Raw genomic sequence first — 20,004 nt, forward strand, 5'->3', positions numbered from 1 at the left:
TACCTACAGATCAATAATGAGGATGATGTTCTGTCCCCCGCATTTATCCTCTTTGTCCCGTCTCCTCCAGTGTACCGGACGACTACATCGGCCGCAGGAATCTGGAACACGTGGAGGCCTTGCAGGAGCACCCGGTCGACCCGAACCAGGTCGTCATTGGCTACGGACGAGGTCTGATGGTCATATGGGATCTGAAGAAGCAGCGTGCCATCCAGCACATCCCCGCCACACAGGTAACTGTTCCGTAGCTCGGTGCAAGGCCGTGACGGCTGAACAGAATAGCAGCCAGTCCCGAATACACTGTTGTCATAACCAGCTAGCTTAATCTCGGTGTTTGCTTTTGTGTGTTTTTCCACGTAACCGTAGCAACTGGAGAGCGTGTGGTGGACAGAGGACGGAGTCTACCTTCTCAGTTCACACAGCGATGGAAGTTACTGTCGATGGATGGCGAGCGGCGGGGATGTGAACGAGGAGGAGGAGAAATCAGACATTCCTTATGGTGAGGATAGAGAGGCATCCACTGTATTTCTTTTTTTTTTTCCTTCCTGCATGAAATGTTTTCGTTTTTTTTTTTCTGGAGGCTGATGACTCGTCTTTTTTCGCTGTAGGACATTTCCCCTGCAAGGCCATTTCTAAAATAGTTCAGCTACCTACAGAAGAAGGGTGAGTTCACTTTAGTGAAAGTCTATCGTCTTCACCGTTCTAATGTTTAACTTGGTTTCCCACATGTGTTACACGACCAATTGTTACACATTAGTGTGTGTGTGTGTGTGTTCTAGGCCTCCGTTCCTGCTGTTCAGCGGTGGTATGCCCAGGGCCAGCTACGGGGACCGACACTGCATCACAGTGATCCACAGTAAAACGCACGTGGCTCTGGACTTCACCTCCCGGATCATTGACTTCTTTGCCATCAGGGGCGGACCCCAGCACACAGGCAGGCAACACACACACCAAAACAAATACCTGACGTATAGCATGCACAGTTCTGAAAAGGAAGCTGCTTAGCAAAGTTTGAAGGGCTATATTGCATTGTGCAGTTTTTGTAGGCCAGCATGAGTTATTTCCAAAGTCAGATGCTGGTTTTCATTGTGTCACGCCGCGCGTCAACATTCATTTCAGTAACCTGAAGTCAGCTTTCTGCAGTCATCTGATTTCTCCTACATAGAAATGCAAATTTTAATACTTCTGCGAGGAACTCTCATTTTGTGTCAATTATGGCGGCTCCTGTGGATAAAAACAGTGAGCACCAGAGTCCCTTTGGAAAAGCTCTGGTTTTACTGTAGAAGGGTCTGATGGTCTGCCGTCCACAGTACTGGTCCTGGTTTTCCCGTGCCTCCCTTCCCTCCAGCAATACGACCTGACGACAACCCCAGATTGTTTTCAGATGTTCTGACACCGGTACTGTAGAGACTAACCGATCCAAGGTCAGTATGTACATTTGTATCTAACTACTGTTATTGCTCTTTTCTGTCAACCTGCAGGAGACCCCAGTGCGCTGGTGGTCCTGGTAGAGGAGGAGCTGGTAGTGATAGACCTGCAGACGGAGGGTTGGCCGGTCATTCAGACACCGTACCTGGTTCCCCTCCACAGCTCCGCCATCACCTGCTCCCACCACGTCTCTGCCATCCCCCTCAAACTGTGGGAGCGGGTCCTCGCCGCCGGAGACCTGCAGAACACGCACTACTCCAAAAAGGTATGCCCGGGCAGAAGCTACCTCTTTGAATAATATGTGGAATTATTGTCAGTATAGATGACGGCTGTCTTTTAAGCCTTAATTGTGTAAACCCTAGAGACATGTTACATTTTCTTCAGTGATTAGTTAATAAAGCTAGAAATTAGTTATATTTTTATCTCATCAACATCCTTTTAAACTTTGACACGAAGTTCATTACTTTTTGACCAGAGCAACTGGTTACAGTATAACGTGGGTGCAAATAAAAGGACGTACTGATTTTCCAGCTTAATTTTCTCTAATTTCACTGCATGGTTCGCCTCAGGTCTATTCACTTTTAGTACCAGGTCCTTTAAAAAAAAAAAAGCGAGGTGGTACCTAAGAAGTAGTACCAGTTACTGTTACTAATGGAAAACCAGAAAATGGCGTGTTGAGTAGAGCTGTGCTGTGCCGTACCACGCAGGGGAGAAGTGCGTGTGTTTAAACATATGTGCATGCGCGTCACTGTCCAAAGTACCATACAGGTCCACAACAATGTTTCCTCTGATACAAAACTTCCTCAAAGCTGTTCATCGTGTATGGTATGCTGCATTCAGAATATGCACACATTCTTTCATCTCTGGTTCAAGGAGATGGCATTAGGTTGGTATTATTGTGAAACTTTTCATTTCCCCTCTCTCCATGCAGCCATGGCCAATAACGGGAGGCCAGAACCTGGCCCCAGACCCTCCACAGAGAGACCTGCTGCTCACAGGGTCAGTTCTCAACTCTGGAAATATCTATTGGGACGTCCCTTTGACAGATTTAACAATATCCTGTTTATTTATGTGTGTTTGTGTCTGTAGGCATGAGGATGGGACGGTGCGTTTCTGGGATGCATCTGGAGTCTGTCTGTATCCCATGTACAAGTTAAGCACAGCTGGAGTATTCCACACAGACGCCGACCCCAACGACAACATGAACCAAGGCACTGAAGGAGAGTGGCCGCCATTCAGAAAGGTGTGTGTGTGTGTGTGTGTGTGTGTGTGTGTGTGTGTGTGTGTGTGTGTGTGTGTGTGTGTGTGTGTGTGTGTGTGTGTGTGTGTGTGTGTGTGTGTGTGTGTGTGTGTGTGTGTGTGTGTGTGTGTGTGTGTGTGTGTGTGTGTGTGTGTGTGCGCGCGCGCGCGTGTGCATGAGCTGTCCCAATCAAGACTGAAGCAGGAGAGCTGCTGGCTACTGGCTGATTCATACAATAATATTATTCATCTTTAAGGGGCAATCCACCAACCCTAGACGTAAATATCTGGTTACTCTTCACAGTAGCATTGATGGGGTGTGACTCTTTCGGTCCCTTGCGGTTCTATTTTGAGTCTGGGGGTCACTGTTTGATTCAAATAGATTCTCGATTCAGGGTGCTAATCTCAGGGATCTACTACAGTCCATTGTGCTCTAATAAAGGCAGTGTGGCAAGTTATGGCATAAAGCAGCGGTTCCCAAACTTGTTAGGCCACGCACCCCCTTCTACATCCCGACCGGGTTCACGCACCCCCAACCCCCCCCCCCCCCCGCACACACACACACCTTAAAAAAAAAGCAACAGAGCCGCATAAAAATTGGACGAATGAGAGAACAGTTTGCTCGCGCGTGGCGTTTGTTTACAAGATGAAAAACACAAAAACTCTTCCTGCACCGTGCCTTCGAAAAGGTAACGGACGTAACGTTACGAAGGTAACGGACGATTGGCCAGATTGGCCACATCTGTAGGCTCGTCTACTACTCACTCTTCTTCACGCGACCGACCAATGTAGCCAGGATGTCTTCGGACAAAGCATCGATGCGCGCGACAGTGTTGTTGGACGCGGGATCACGTCCAACTTTTTCGCTTCTCTCTCTCCAATCATACATTCCACCATCTCTTTAACATTTTCCCTCTCCACCACCGCCTCTCCTCCCTATTACGCGGTCAGAATACTACAACACGCCGCCTGTCTCCGGCAGAAATGCGCTCATCCACGCACGGGAACAACACCGAGTTGTAATATATACCTCCATAACACCCCGCCACTCTCGGCTCATACCTCCCCAGCAACGAGGCACATCACCCGGTCACAATACCTCCAGAATGTCCCCCGGGTGAAATCCGGGACTTGGTTTTATGGTTCCGAGTGGCGGCGCTCACCCGTTGGCGCCGGGACGCGAGGTCTCCAGCCGCCCCCGCCGTGAGGCACCCGATCGTCAGGTCTTCAGCCCTCGGAACAGGCCGCGGGTCAATAACTCGTGGGTGGCGGGGCAGAGGCGAGGCAGATCACAGAAAAATAATAAAGACTAGAGTATGGCAAAGATATGTTGATGAGAAACGTGTTTGTACGTCAAACACAAACGTAATCAGGGAGAAAATACGTTCGTGGTAAAACGTAATTGAGAATGCATTTTAGTTTTGGGGGAACGTAATTTTTAGGAGACAGGACTGCACCGCCATTACATTTTTCCTCTCGCGCACCCCCTAGAGGCAGCTCGCGCACCCCCAGGGGTGCGCGCACCCCACTTTGGGAATCCCTGGCATAAAGCATCAGATTATGGAGTTTTTAAATCTTAAAAGAAAGTTATTTCTACTGATTGCACTGATGAAAAACACACAGGCCAAAGGTAACATTTATTCGTGTAAAACTTGCTCAAATAAACGCGACTAAAACTTTGGTATTTTTTCAATTCTCAGTGTCATAAATGTAATAGGAGCAGCCTTAAAAACATGCACATTTCAAATAAATTGTACACAAAATAAAAAACCATCAAATCAGACAGTATTGCGAGACAACTTTAACTTAGTGTGTAGGATTACTGTCCACCAGTTGCAATGGTTCTTTTGTTAAAATAGACACACTAAAAAACACTTTTTAGACGTGGTGTATTGTTTCATAAGAATCTCAATCCCTACCTGAATAGGTTTTGTTTTTCCAGTGAAGTCAGCTTGTGACGCTTTGACTGTTGTTGTTTTTTTAATCTGTCTCCTAACTTGTATAAAAGTACAACGCAAAATTGCCGGCGTACTTATCGTTTTTTTGACTTTTCTCTCCAGGTCGGCTGTTTTGACCCCTACAGTGATGACCCGCGGCTCGGCGTTCAGAAGATCCACCTTTGTAAATACAGCGGCTATCTGACTGTGGCTGGCACTGCTGGACAGGTGAGATGACTGTTGAACAGCTGTAATTATTAAGTGTCACACTTCTGATTGCATTCCTAAAGACTGAGCATGTTGTCTGAAAAGTTATGATTAAAGCATTGATGCATGCATATAAAGTGCTCCCCCATTTTGAAGGATGAATCTGGTTTATTACAGCATGAGTCTGTCTTTCATAGTTTGAAGTTGAACCATCATTTCTATCTGCTATAAGAACATCGTACTCACCAATCTATTTGCTGAGATTGCTGCATCAAAGTCCGTCTGGGAAAGGAACTCCAGCGCTCGGATGATCAGACGGGTTTAAAGGGACACTGTGTAGGATTTGGTGGAATCTAGTGCTGTGTTTGCAGCTTGCAACCAACTAATTACTCCTCCGCTCACTCCTCCCTTTCCAAGACTGCGGTAACGTTAGCCACCGTGGCCGTTGGCCTCGCTCAGAGGCCATCCATACCATAATCACACTTCTTTTGGAGCAATGGAAGTCGGGCGGCGGTGGCACGGTTTTGCGCTCTGCGGCTCACATTATAGCAGTAGGCTCTCTCTAGAGCCAGCATTTGGTTTGTCCTTTCTGGGCTACCGTAGAAACATTGTGGCGCAACGTGGCATAGGGATATGAAGATGAAGAGCTCATTCCAAGCTAACGAAAGCACGACAGTTCTTAATTGCAGGTGATTATACACAATGAAAACATACTTATTCATATTATATTACATTACTAAACATTGGCCCTTTTGAAACTGACAGTTTGTAAATAATTGTACACTTCTCTCTTTGGCTAACAAGGGGCTACCACATTCCCAGATCTCAGCAATGAACTTAGTGAATCCAGTATATTAATGAAACCATGAAAGTAAGAATTACTCTTTGACATCACTACATGCTCTTTGATTTGGTCTAAATCGGCAATGAAAAGACGATGGAAGCGCTATGTATGAGCACGACAAATGACAAGTATCAAGAGGCAACTCAAATTTCTGTGATGTTTCCTCATTTCCCTAACACGTGCATTCTGTTTGGGATTAGGGTTTATTAAAGTATGAGCGGTCTGGTGTACACTCTGTATCCAGAGTGCTTGTTGTTAACGTCTCTCCCCACCGGTGTGGGCGTAGCCGACAGACTGGTACGGGCTGCTCAGTCACTCGCATGCCACCGTGTCTTGCGTTTGTCTCTCCAGATCCTGGTGCTGGAGCTGAACGACGAGGCGGCAGAGCAGACGGTGGAGGCTAAGGTTGTGGATCTGCTGCAGGGCCAAGAGGGCTTCCGCTGGAAGGTAATGAGCGGCATTGGACTCATGAACACGTTACTCGTGGCGTCACCCTTTCTAATGCTTTTACTCATCGCTCCCTGAAAGCTGTGATATCTCGCAGTGCTCGTTACAGTATGTTACTTTCCTATTATGTTCCCCTTGTATGGTTATTTTTAGTCTAGTTTCGAGTGAAAGTGATCCGATCAGCACGGTGTCGGTTTTTCTTGTCGATCAGGGCCACACTCGGCTGGACGTGCGAGAGGAGCCGGTGCTGTTCCCTCCAGGCTTCCAGCCTTTCGCTCTGGTCCAGTGCCAGCCTCCCGCCGTGATCACCGCTCTCACCCTGCACTCGGAGTGGAAGCTGGTGGCCTTTGGCACCAGCCACGGCTTCGGCCTCTATGACTACCAACAGAAGAACAACGTCCTCGTCAAGTAAGAAAACGCAGAGGAAGAGCTTACGCAGGAAGTTTACACCTGCCAGAGATCCCCGCTTCATGATTTATAATAATAATCATTATAATAATCTTAATAATCATTTATAATATTCCAAAAAGAAAGCACATTAAAAGAGAAAATTAACAATAAGGCATTAGAATAAAGGGAAATTAAAAAAAAAAACCAGAAAAGGTGTCATCTGAAGCTGAGCTTATTATACACCCACCATGTTTACGTAACATCTTCTAATCGCGGCTACTTTCATATCTATGTTGGACTATACAGTTCCAAACATTTGATACACAATGATAATCGGACCAGTTTTAAGTGTTTACACCTTATTTTTAAACATTTTTTGTCATTTGCAAAGTGAACTGCACAATCTTAAATACCCCCCCCCCCCCCCCTTTTAAGTTATTGCGAGAAACTTTTTACTGGTTGTGAAACAATGTCAGAGTAATTCTAATGTGTCTACATGACCTACATGAGCTGGCTACTTTGATATAGTAATTCTTGATGCTTGTCATCGGTGCCACCGGGTCGGATTGAAACCAGACCCAGCGTGGCCTCCGGCAGCGACTCGCTCACACAGATCCGGACAGACCCAGATCCGGCTTCACTGCTGCCTTTCGACCCAGACTCTGACGCTCAGAAACACTGCTGCTTTTGTCCACAGGGGCCGCCAAAATCAACAGACAAATTAAAGTTCCTCGTAGTGACTTTAAACATAGCCTATTCCCATAAATTCATACTGGCACTCTCTATTTTCAAACAACCTGTGAATAAAGTGAGGAAGCAAATGAGTTGTGCTTTACACATTGTGTTTTGTAATCTTTTAAAAATGATTGCAACATTTTCAACCACGCGAGTTGATAAATAGCACGTTGGTTTGGTTTGTAATAACGATTACAGTGAAGTGCGTTCATGTGTTACCTCAGTATTCTCCCAATCGTAGGTGCACCCTAAACCCCAGTGACCAGCTGGCCATGGAGGGTCCTCTGTCCAGGGTGAAGAGCATAAAGAAATCCCTCAGACAGTCCTTCAGGAGAATCAGACGCAGCAGGGTCTCGCTAAGGAAACATCACGTCAACAACGCTGCCAAGGTCAGCTCTTTAGCTCTCTGTTCATTCAGCAGTACTGAGGCAGAAAGTGGACCGCTTTACGTGCTGAGAATTTCCATTCCAACCTTCATCGCCCTTTTCTCTCCGAGTAGCTCCAGGATGCCAACGCTCGTCTGGAGGCTGAGCTGGCAGAGATGGAGCTGGCTCCGGTCCAGAGGAAGATCGAGGCGCGGTCCTCAGACGACTCGTTCACCGGCCTCGTGCGGACGATCTACTTCGCCGACACCTTTCTCTCAGACAGTGAGTCCCACCCAGGCGGCAACCTCCGGTTCTGCTGAGGGAGGCCAATTCGGAAGTGTCTTAAAACTTAAAATTTCTCCTCATTCTCTCGCAGGTTCACATAACACGCCCTCCCTGTGGGCAGGGACCAACGGCGGCTGTGTGTTTGCATACATGCTCCGCCTTCCCGCCGCAGAGCGCAGAGCGGACGAACCAGTCACCGCACAGCCGGGTGAGAAACAAAATACTTTTTTGGTGTTTTTGGGGGTAGACTGCATCCTCACCTCTGTCTTCGCGTTGTAATGTTCTCTCCCCCTCGTTTTCTTTCCTCTTGTTTCCAGCTAAGGAGATCCAGCTGATGCACCGGGCCCCTGTTGTTGGCATAGTGGTGCTGGACGGACGCGGGGCTCCTCTCCCCGAGCCGCTCGAGGTGGCCCACGACCTGGCTCGCTCGCCCGACCTGCAGGGCTCACACCACCTCGTGGTCATATCTGAGGAGCAGTTTAAGGTCAGGATCTCACACACACACAGACTCTAGAACCGTCTCACCAAAGAAACGCCCATTATCCATGACTGTATACTCACAGATGGAATACCTATATAGTCATAGCAGTACTTCAGTTTGCTTCAATAGCATTTAGGTCTGATTCCGGCAAAATCAGGTTCACCAGAAAAAAAGTCACATGCAGCTTAAATTGCACCCTATTAATTAGTTGAGCCACAGAGCTTGCAGTTCAATATAAGAACCGAAGACGAGTACAGGTTGCCGTTTCTCAAAATGTTCTAAATTATTATTCTATTCTTAACCCTTTCATAACAGACCTCCCCCAGGCAGCCGCAGGAGACCGTTGTTTGCATGATCCTGTTTTAGATTGTCTAAAAAACACTCCATCTAGCACGTTCCTTCATCTTGCAACGGAAAGCTGAGGCTCATGATGTCATGCGGAGCAAACAAAAAACCCTTTGAGTCTGCATTTGATGATGGTCCAAAAAACTACCGACGGAACCGCTGACGTACCATTTCTATTGCAAAGTTCAAATGGTTAAGATCTGTATTTGCTAAAGATCAGCAGAATTGAATTCATTAAAGGCCTGTGGAGGCCTTAATTGTAGATATTATTCTTGTCATATTTAAGACTACGATTTTAAAACGGATCGTTAATTTCTAAAAAATGTTATGCTGCCAAACTATAATGGCATTAAATGGTGCTCGGCTGTGTGGAGAAACACGTTCTTGCTTGTTCAGGTTTTCACGCTGCCAAAGGTGAGCGCCAAGATGAAGCTGAAGCTGACGGCCGTGGATGGCTCCAGGGTACGGCGGGTGGGCGTGGCCTGGTTTGGCAGCAGCCGGTCGGAGGACTACGGCGAGAGCGGCCTCGTGGTCCTGACCAACCAGGGCGACGTCCATGTGGTGTCGCTGCCGACTGTCAAGATGCAGGTCCACTACCCCTGCGTGCGGCGAGAGGACGTCAGCGGCATCGCTTCCTGTGTCTTCACCAAGCATGGCCAGGGTAAACACGGCGACACACACATCTGCGCTTCCCTCAGCGTTAACCGTCGCAGCTACAGACCTAAGAGTGAGATTTCAACATAAGTGTAGGAGAAATACACACCAGCCCTATTCAGATGAAGAAGACCGGAAACGCTGACCAATCATAGCAGACTGGTCTTTTTAAGAGTCCTGGTCCTCGTGTTCTCTGGCCAAATGATCACTCAGTTTAGAAACCGTCTGTGTGCCGTTTTCCTCCCTCAGGCTTCTACCTGATCTCTCCATCTGAGTTTGAGCGGTTCTCTCTCTCCGCCCGAGTCCTGGTGGAGCCTCGCTGTCTGATGGAGGTTCCTCTTCACACCGGCTCCTCGATTCAACGTAGGCCACAGCTCGATGGAGCTTCGTCTGCGCATCGGTAGAAATCTTTCTTTTTCTGTATTTTACTCTGATTTGAAACTCGTGATTTCTTTCAGTACCCATGACTTTTTTTTTTTCTATCCTTCTCCTAGAATCACCACACATGACAATGAGGATGCAGGTAACATGTCTCCCAGAGACCTCTCAATGCTAAAAGGCCAGCATCATTCTTAATGCATGTGCCACTGGCTGAGGGAACACTACACTACATGTCCACATGTAGTGTAGTGTTCCATGTTGTTTAACTCTGTGCTTGTGCTGTCTGTCTGTTTTTACACACACACCTTGTTTGTGGCTGACTACTGACGTGTCCTCTGCCTGCTGCCTGTGTTCCAGAAAGTGCAGCTAGACGTGTTATGGAGCATGCTTTGCTGAATGACGAGAGTGAGTACCAGAGAGAGAGAACCAGGAAACTTCCCCAGTTGATTAATTCCATAAAGACAATTATTTTTTGGATTGCAAGTTTTCTGAAATGTTATGTTTCAAATGAGGCATTATCTAATGTGAATTTATGAGAAATCTACAGACAAACAGATAAAAAGAGAAAGTAGCAATACAGACACCTATTGCAATGTGGATGTTTTCTGTCTTTAAAAAATCTCTAGATCTCAAAAGAAATTAAGAGACATGAGGTAAATATGGAACCGAATGAAATAATAAAATTAATAGTACTGGCATACATTGGCAGCTCCAAATCAGTCATTTCAAAACTTTACCAGGGAATCACAAAGGGCAGAGGAACTACCACAACATATATCAAGGAGAGATGGGAGAAAGAACTAGAGGATCAAATATCCAGTCAGCAATGGGAGAATATGTGTGAAACCGTGTTCACTACTTCCTGTTCAATGTATTGGTGTGAATTTAGCTGGAAGAACCTTGTTCGTTTCTTTATTACCCCTAAAATGAAGACACTTAGTCTCAATAAACCGTACATGCTGGAGAAACTGTGGGGAGGGCTGTGCAAATCATCGCCATATCTTCTGGTGCTGCTCCAAGATACAAACATTCTGACAAAACGCTTGGACAATTATGCAGCAGATTTTATTCACATGCAAGTCACTTTATTTGGGTGATCTACCAGAAGGAATAACAGGAAACGACAGATACCTCCTGAAAATATTAACGGTAGCAGCAAAAAAAGCTATTACAAACCGACCCACCTTCAGTCGAAAATTGGATTGAAATCATGACAGAAATTCACGATATGGAAAGACTGACTTTCCTACTGAGATTAAGGAAAGACGCATACATAGCAAGATGGACAAAATGGACCAAATATTTGTCAGAATAAGAACTTGGCTGGTGACTTGCCCTCCCTAACCTCACACAGGGTTTTTTTATTTGTTTTTTACTCTGTTCATTGCTGAAGCTGATATATTTTAAGAAGACAGGTACTCGCTTCAAACAGGATGCTACTTTATCTGTGAAAATCTAGACCTTAACATAAATATTGCTGTGTATAGAACTCTTCCAATACATCATTTTGATATCTGATCCTGGAGTTGTGGTTGACACGAGTGACGGACAATGTTGTTGGCATGCTGCATGGTTGTTTTGATGTATTTTGTTTTTTGTTTTTGTTTAATTTAATTATTTGTTTAAATGTATTTCCTCCTGGCCTTTTGCCAGGTGCATGAATTGTTAGTTTTATTTCTTACTTGTTTAGGATGTGTTTTTGTTTTTCTTTGCAACAAAAAAAAAAAAAGAAAACCTTAATAAAAATATTGAAGTATAAAAATAAAAGAAATCTCCAGATTGACGAGTGCATTAATACAATGCGGGTGTAGCAGCTATAGTTTTACCATGGGCTGCCTCTCCTAACTGGTATGTTAGGAGCTTTCTGCTCCTGTCAGACACGCCTACATCAGCAGGTCATGAACCTGAAGCCGCGTCACACAGCAGTGTTTCCCAAACCTCGTCCCAACGCATGATTTGAATTATTCCCCTTTGACCCCAGCGACCTGTATCCTGATGTCACTGAACCGCTGCGTCGGGTCTCATGTGAAGTGTAGAGCGCTGCGTTGAGAACGCTGGTTAGTTACGGTCATATTTTGCTGTCTTGCAGAAGTACTTCAAGAGATCCAGAAGTCGCTAGAAGGAGATCAGACGTAAGTATCACCCATCGCGGATCCTCCTTTCCACTTCATTGTCAATGTATCATCAATATACTGAGATTGGTGAGCACATGTAAGGGACGTCCCGTTGGAAGCAGAATTTGTGTGTTGTCATATCATAGTGTCAACACAGTTTTAGAAAATGCCACTCTGAAGCTGTAGGGAAAAGTGTTTAATAATAGTGATTGCAGTATTTGTCCAACAACCATAAATCACGGCTCACTTAAAGGGGAACCACGCCTATTTTCAAAATCCTTACATGTTATGGTCTATGACCTTAGACAGAAATATTAGTAAACATGAACATCTCTTTGCCAAAACCAAAGACTAGAGTGCTGAAACTATACTTTATGTCTGCTCCACAGTCATAGAAAGATGACACAGAGCAGCCGGGAGAATGTTGTGAGTCGTGAAACAGAACTGTAGCATATACTGAGAACACTACATTAAAGAAAAGAAAAGGAACTCTCTGTGGGTCTCCCAGTAAACCCAATGACATCACATGTCTTTAAGAGAGCGTTTATCATGCTCACAAATACCGATTGAACATTCCAGGGCATGGACATAACATATTGGAATTATCAATTTAGGTGGTGTTCCCTTTAATGTCATTTTCAGGGCTTTCAGACGTATCTTGCCTCAGTTGTAGCTCGTTCTGCTTTCCCCAAGTAGCCCAAAAAATCCATTGATGCAGTTTTGAAAGTATCAAGCAAACAAATCATTTGCTAACAAAACCCCCTTTCACAACTGGGTCAGAGAACATTGGAGGAACCAGCAAGCATCAACAACTCTCTTTCCAATGAAAGTAGCGAGCAGCTCGTGGAAGACTTATTACAGTCCTGTAGTCCTTATTACAGCAACAGCAACAGATACCAGATTTTGTTTTGATCTTTTTGTCAGAGCATTTGATATATTGATTAGTCAGAATGTAAAGAGAATTTTTAACAAATGTAACAAATGTTTCCAAAGTACATACCCTACCTACCCCATCTATATTTTCTACTAATAACAAGTCGAATTAAAACATAGTGATCGTCATTAAGTTTAGTTTGAGCTGGATGTACAGTCAAACATCTTCCCAGTCATAATTAGGACTTTGATGTGAGCAATAATAAAGTCTGCAAATTGTAATTTTGATAACTCCCATATGACATATATGAGGCATACAGTTAGAAACAAAACCAGTTTAAAGGTGAACATGCTGCCTGGCGGGCGGGAGCCTTTTTAAAGCTGTAACGTGTCATGCTGATGGAAGCTATTGTGTGTTCGCCGCAGGTCGCTCCTGGAGAATAATGTGAAGAACGCTGTAGCTTAGAGACGTCTCTGGACAGTTGAGGTGAGACTAATGGAGTGGCACATTTCCAACCTTTTGGTTCTGTAAACTGACTCTGACTGTTGTCTCTTCAGAGTGAACTGAAGCGTACCGCCGTCCCGTAGCAGCACTCGCCTCCTGCTCGGCCAACGCAACCACTACTGACCCCACTACTGACCCCCCCCCCGCCCCCTCGCCTCAGTGACTGACCTCCCCACTCTCAGCTCCCCTCCCCCCCTCGTGGAGAGACGGCGAATGGCTCTCAGCAAGGCTCACTCGGAGGGGCGAGGAACAGATACCACCTGTGCCTAAAGACTGTACGCAAACGATCACAGCGCACTCACCGTCATTTTTAACCCCTAAGCGACATGAAGCGCCCTCCTGACATGTGACCCGATGCCAAAATTCATCACATGAAGATCAACGCCAGGATTGAACCAGCATCTCAGATCTGCCATCGATGCCACTTGTCGAACCCGCAGCCACTTCACTCTAAAAAGCCTTCATCACCACCACCACCAGCCCTTTCACGTGGCAACGGTTCTTCCAATCACCACACTCTCACTGGCCTTCACCTCCCACATGGACATACAGCTGGAAGGTGTGTGGTGGGGGGGGGGGGGATTTGAATTATGTTGATTTGATTTGTGCCAAATTTCTTTTATTTGAAGAAACCTCTGCTTAATACTGTGGAAGCCCATTTCTGCTGGGAGAAGGAAAAAAAGAAATGGAAGATAAGTTAGGAATGATGGTGGAACTAAGTGGAAAGTCAATATTATGGGATTATATGTTGAATTATGAACTCTGCAGGATCATAATATTTAGATGGTAAAGTCTGGACATTGTCACAAGTAAACATGATAAAACAACCTCAAAATAAGATATTACGGACTTATAGAATCTCGTAGTTTTGACTTGGTATATTGTCATTTTGACGCAATATTATTTTTATATAAGTTGTCATTTTAAAATATTTTTACTTAGCAAATCTCATACTAAATACTTGGCTAAATTTGACTTGCTATCATAATTCCAACTCTAAAGTCATAATGTTTACCTCTTATCTTGTCATTTTAACGCCAAATGTATCTAAATCTTATCATTTTTATTTGGGTCAAGTTTCTTTCGAGCTACCCCATTTTTCATAATTTTTTTTGATGCAAAAAAAATATTTATTTCAGAATTTTACTTTGGCATGTTAATAGTTTGACTTTGCATGAATGGTTTTATTTTCTGAATGCTTAAATGTCGCACCCTTTATTTTTTTGGTGTAAATGGGCTTCCATAGTTTTCAGATGAACTATTAAGGGAAATGAGTAATGCCCCAGAAGTGAAAAAAAGATACAAAAGTTGTTTTATATATGTTGAACTGGTGCAAACTTGTTTGTATGACTTTTCAGTCATAAATTAGCTGCAGCATTACAACTATGGTGTACCTCTGTACACTGCTGATGCAGCCCTCTCCCCTCCCGTCCACTTTGTAACCTGCCATAGGTATTTCTCCACTACTGCAGAGCTCACAGTGCTGTACTATTTTTTTCTTTTTTTTTCTTTTCTTTTCTTTTTTTGGGGGGGGGGGGGCTTTCTATGGGGTTTGGTTTTTAATTATTTTTTATGTAAACCATTTTTATATGCCAGCAATGAATCATGTAATTTAGGAATGTAATTGTAAGCTATTGTAGTGAAATGGTTTTAATATATACAGTATGTAAGTGACTCAGTCTGTACCTGTGGGCCTGTTGTAACTGGGGTTGGCTGCTATTTAGATCGTACAAGGAAATATTTTGGTACTGTGTCTCAGAATGCTGGGTGTTTAGCATCAGCCTAGAATATATTTTTGTAGTGAACTGATTAAGAACCCTTTTTTTTTTTCTTTTTTTTTTTTTTAATACTTCACACTACAATTTTCTTGTGGATAATTATTACATGTTTTTTCCCAAGAAACCAGTGAGTCTGTTGCTTTATTTCCCACATCTTTTATCTCTGGTAGTGCAAAAACATCCTCGATTGTGTCTGAATGCTGCTCCAGTCTCTGTACGCTCCACTGAAACCTGAAAGAAGCCACAACATATAGATCCAAAGCCCGTCATTATGGCCCCACTGATTTATATTACACCACTCTGTTCGTTTTCAATTCCTGCTCTCTTCTTAAAGCCCAGCTTCATAATCTTGCGCTTTGTGAGCCGCGGCGGCCGGGCCATCTCCGGTGAAGTGGATGAAAGAGGGATCGGTTGTCATGCATGCACAGCCAAGAGTTTTGATCATCCATTATAGAATGAGGCGCTTTGTCCACTAATTGCCTCGAGCCACGCCGGCTTCGCTGCAACCTGAGCTCTCGGAGGACCAGGCTGAGGCTAACAGCCGCGGCGCTGTTCTACGATGATGACCCTGCGTCAAACCTGAAGACGTCAAATGAGCTGGAAAATGGCGCCTGGATGGGACTTTGGTATTGAGCTTTAACGTGTTATGGGGTCGCCAGGTTAGCTGTTCACTTCTAGTTTGCTGAGCTTGGCTCAGAATTTTGAAAAAGTGTAATTTCCAAAAAGGATTCAAAGATAATTTATTGTCCAGTGGTGGGCTGTCAGGGCCTGCAAGGCCTTCTCTGCTGGCCTAAACAGAATCACAAAGCTATCTATTTAATAATTTTTCTTAAATACACATGTATTATAATTTATAAAAATATTTTTCCCATTATCTTATTTTCTCATTGCACAGCTACTGTCTTCCTCAGTTGTGCTGCTTCCACTGCAGCTTGTTTTAAGTAGAGCTTTTATCCAATCAGATTTCACCTCTGTGTCTCTAGGTAAGAAGACAGGCCTGCAGACTCTCAAGTGAATCCCTTTGCAGTTTAAGTGAATGGGGACGACATTGTTGATTGTAATATTCTTCAACCAATCAGATCTTTAGTTTGACATGTTGGGCGTATTCTTTGAATGTGTCAGAACCTGCTAGCTGGCCTACAAGTACGTGATTGGTCAGTGGGCTAGCCTGACATGTTGGGTGGTGACAATCCCAATATCTGCTGTCTCTGTGGAGCGGACATTTTTAGCCGTCAAACGCATTAAAACCTACTCAAGAAATACAACTATGGAGGCTCGACTGTCTTCACTGGCGTCCATGAATGGAGAAGGACTTCTTACTGGAACTAAAACGCACGGATGTACTGAACAACCGTGAGATTAAACTCTTTGTTAACAAAGAAAGGAGGATGCACTTTGTCTTTAAATAGTGAACAGCAGCTCTGGTAAGTTAAATGCGTTTGTTTTTACATCTGCAGTAGCTTTAATATGCTTGTTTATATATTATTTGTTTTTATGAAGATTTTTGTTTGGTTCCTGTCACATATAAAATCATTGTTGCGTCCAATGTTTCACTGGGGACATATTTAGCAGGTGCCAGTGCTGGCGACTTTCTCACTAAATCTGGTGACTTTCCAAACCCTCATGGAAACTTTTTTTGTCAAAAGCTACTAGTGACAAATCTGGCGACTTGTTCTGGTGTTATTGGAGAATTTTCTGGTGTTTTGACGTTAAAGCAGTACGTTCTGCACTGTCGTGAACGAGCAGCGGGTGCTGCCGTGAGCCCCTCCGCCGCCGCCCACAGAAGCCTCGCGCTTCAGTCTCAGCTGCAGTCAGAGCAAAGAGGAGACGCACTCTCGGCAGATAGTGTATCTACAGGTGTTGGCTTCATTTTTACACGAAACAAATAATAACCGTAGCTGTGTTTCAGCTGCAGGACAGCAGTGAAGGCCCAGGTATAACATGCACGGCCCGCCACTGTTATTATGCAACAGAAATGCTCAATGAAATTTAGTTGTAGCCCATTTGTAACACAAGAAAAACATGACAAACAGGAGTACATTATTGTAGTGCATTTCTTGAATTTCTATCATAAGGAATGTAAACCGCCACAACAATTCTCTGGTGAGATAAAATGGCTGATATCTTAACATTTAAAATTTGACATCAGAAAAACATTGGCCATTGTCAGAAAGATTTGAGATCCCAGGACCAGCCTTAAAAGAGGAATGCATGGTAGGCCTGTAAATTAGGTTAAAGGGACACAAAGTGTAAAATTAAGAGTTAAAAGATGAAATAGAATAATTATTTTAAAGCAAGCATGTATTACATAATAAATGTAAAGTGATTTTAACAAATGTCAACCTGATAATAATAATCATAGGTGTATCTGAGAAAGAGTGCAGTTTGTGTGAGTGTTTAAATTGAGGAAGTAAGAGGGTGAGGGGAATATGAAATCCTGAAGGGATGTGGAAATATCGGCCGTTGAGAAGAGAAGAAAAGAAAGAATAAGGAAAAAAAGCATAATAATGAGGAAGGATGAAATCAATGATGATTTTATAAGCAAGCGTGTGCTAAATAAAGCGATTAACAACTGTAACTGATTATAAGAACTGAGTTAGAAATGTATAAGAAAAGAGGAAGTGAGCTGGGTGCAGGCCCGAAAGGATGTGGAAATAACTGCTGCAGAGAGAGAAGAGGAAATCTAATAATTATTTTAAAAGCAAGCTGTAACTGATGATAACAACTGTAACTGTGATGATGATGATTGTAACAGTGATTAAGATAACCAATCTGAGTTAGAAGTGTGTGTGTGAGCGAGAGGGGAAGTGAAGGAGCAGAGACGTTAGGATTGCAAAATCAGGCCTACGGGAGGCAAGGTGATTTCCACACGTCCACAACATAAGCACACACACATAATGACGAAGAATGGATCAGGTGCCGAGTGCGCTACAGACGCAGCGGTGGACTTCGTCTCTGCTCAAGAATGAAGAAAAGAAAGAAGAAGACGGCCCGTTGTGAACAAAGAATGAAGAAAAGAAAGAAGGAAAGACGACAGAAGCAAGACCGAAAACCAACCGAGAAGGACAATCTAACCAAGAAGGAAGAATCCACAGTGAGAAGGACGATCCCACCGAGAAGGAAGAATCCACAGTGAGAAGGACGATCCAACCAAGAAGGAAGAATCCACAGTGAGAAGGACGATCCAACCAAGAAGGAAGAATCCACAGTGAGAAGGACGATCCAACCAAGAGGGGAAATCCAAGTGAGAAGGAAAAAAGACGAAAGCAGAAGACGGCCCTTCTATGAGCAAAGATTGAAAGACGAAGAACCACCTATCCTCCCCGCTCAACGTTAACAAGATCAAAGATCGCTGAACAGACGTCGTTTGCTGAGCAGGCAGGAGTGAGGAGGGTCTGGCCAGACCCTCGCCCCTGACAACTCCAAAAAATAACTTTTCACCGCACCCAAAGCCAGCTCCAACCTCTAACCATGAGTATATCGAAAGAATTGAAAGTAAGAAATCATGTGTGTTATTATTATTTTATGTGAGCTGAAGCTTTGCCCTTGCTAAATATATTTTGCAACAAATATCTAACCTGCATTTAAAGTAAAATTCTCAATTGCATTAATTTTGCTTACGTAGTAAATGTTCCTCATGATAGTAAAAAGTTAAATCTATGTATGTCTAACAACTGAGTTCTGAATGGTTATCCTAATATCCACTTAACAATCCCTTACGGCTTTATAAGTAATCCAAGCTGTTAAAACCAAACCTGGCAATTTACCAAGAGCACGGATCCAAAAGAGGAAGCTACCATAACTGACGCGACGGGTAGGTGCGCCCGGGGCTAGGGTGGCCCCTCAGCCGAGTGCGTGTTTACCAGAGGAAGCAGGGGAGACGTCAGGAGTAACGGTAGTTATCAGAGCCAGGTGAGTTCCTCGAAAGAACACCAGCTTGCCAATCTTTTAATAGAGAGCTGAGTCAATAAGTAGCCCCGTATCGGGCCAAGGAAAACCCCCGGATCTAACACGTGGCGCCCAACAAGAAGAAGAACCCCGGCAGCCGAGAGAGGCTGTCGTTCGTGTACGAAAGACCCGAGGAAAAGAGACTTGGGTAGAAAGTAACGCTGCCCAACGCTCAGTGAAGTCCGATGGCGAGACATCCACGCATCGAAGCTGTTCGTGGTATTTACAAGCCAGAAGCCACAGGCGACGGGGAGTATCGACCAGAATCGCCCGACCTGTAGAGGGGCCAGAGCCTGACCCCATCCCTTACTCAACGCGCGACGAGAGGCTTTGGGAGGACTGCAACTCGAGACAACAAAGACAAAGACCTAGTCCAAGATGCAAGAGAAGCAGATGGACCAGAGAACCAGAGATGGACCAGAGAAGGACCAGAGAACCAGAGATGGACCAGAGAAGGACCAGAGAACCAGAGAAGGGCCAGAGACGGGCCAGAGAACCAGAGATGGGCCAGAGATGGACCAGACGTTCCAGGGACAGCCCGGCAGATGGAGGCAACCCTGAGAGACGAGCCAGTGGCCCCGATGAAGGAATTACCACCGAGCGGCAGCGAGGACCAGAGGGACGACGTGGCAGAACAAGCGGCATAGGGAGAACCGACACCGAATAAAGACAGAGGCAACGTCCAACATCAGATCATCCTGTACGGAAGAGGATGGACTACCTGGGACGCTGCCATCCAACAACACCTAACCGACCTACATCAAGAAGAAAGTAGGGCGTCGGTGGGAGAGACAGTAGAACGAATGTGCAAAAAAGAAGGAGGGTACCTGGCTCCCCTCCTCCACCAGTCCGGGGTGGCTGTGGCAGTGGTAGAGTGTCCAAACCCCCCCGAGAGGCAAGAAGCAAGTGGGAGAATGGCTGACCTGGTGGCTTGTGGTAATCAGAACCATCAAGGGAAAAATAGTCACCGTGATCAGCCCCTCAAAAGATTAAGATTTGATTGTGAAGATGCTGGCAACAGAGATAGGAGCAGGGCCGGTAAATGTGG

The 20,004-nt window shown here is 44.8% G+C and overlaps 1 protein-coding gene across 1 annotated transcript in view; it reads left to right on the forward strand.

The window, feature by feature from the left end:
- llgl2 (LLGL scribble cell polarity complex component 2) overlaps positions 1-15,112 on the forward strand; it is a 34,190-nt gene extending 19,078 nt beyond the window's left edge. Inside the window, exons 7-27 of the mRNA XM_079293771.1 lie at positions 71-233; positions 367-499; positions 609-663; positions 780-934; positions 1,482-1,693; positions 2,360-2,427; positions 2,518-2,671; positions 4,728-4,832; positions 6,007-6,102; positions 6,314-6,510; positions 7,469-7,616; positions 7,727-7,874; positions 7,969-8,085; positions 8,195-8,361; positions 9,100-9,364; positions 9,607-9,757; positions 9,852-9,880; positions 10,096-10,143; positions 11,828-11,870; positions 13,152-13,212; positions 13,284-15,112. Of these exons, the coding sequence (XP_079149897.1) occupies positions 71-233; positions 367-499; positions 609-663; positions 780-934; positions 1,482-1,693; positions 2,360-2,427; positions 2,518-2,671; positions 4,728-4,832; positions 6,007-6,102; positions 6,314-6,510; positions 7,469-7,616; positions 7,727-7,874; positions 7,969-8,085; positions 8,195-8,361; positions 9,100-9,364; positions 9,607-9,757; positions 9,852-9,880; positions 10,096-10,143; positions 11,828-11,870; positions 13,152-13,191 (2,494 nt within the window). The 3' untranslated portion in view covers positions 13,192-13,212; positions 13,284-15,112. The remainder of the gene's footprint in view (positions 1-70; positions 234-366; positions 500-608; positions 664-779; positions 935-1,481; positions 1,694-2,359; positions 2,428-2,517; positions 2,672-4,727; positions 4,833-6,006; positions 6,103-6,313; positions 6,511-7,468; positions 7,617-7,726; positions 7,875-7,968; positions 8,086-8,194; positions 8,362-9,099; positions 9,365-9,606; positions 9,758-9,851; positions 9,881-10,095; positions 10,144-11,827; positions 11,871-13,151; positions 13,213-13,283) is intronic.
- Positions 15,113-20,004: the final 4,892 nt, after the last annotated feature.

Source organism: Melanostigma gelatinosum, assembly GCF_949748355.1.
Source record: "Melanostigma gelatinosum genome assembly, chromosome: 21".
Lineage (NCBI taxonomy): Eukaryota > Metazoa > Chordata > Actinopteri > Perciformes > Zoarcidae > Melanostigma > Melanostigma gelatinosum.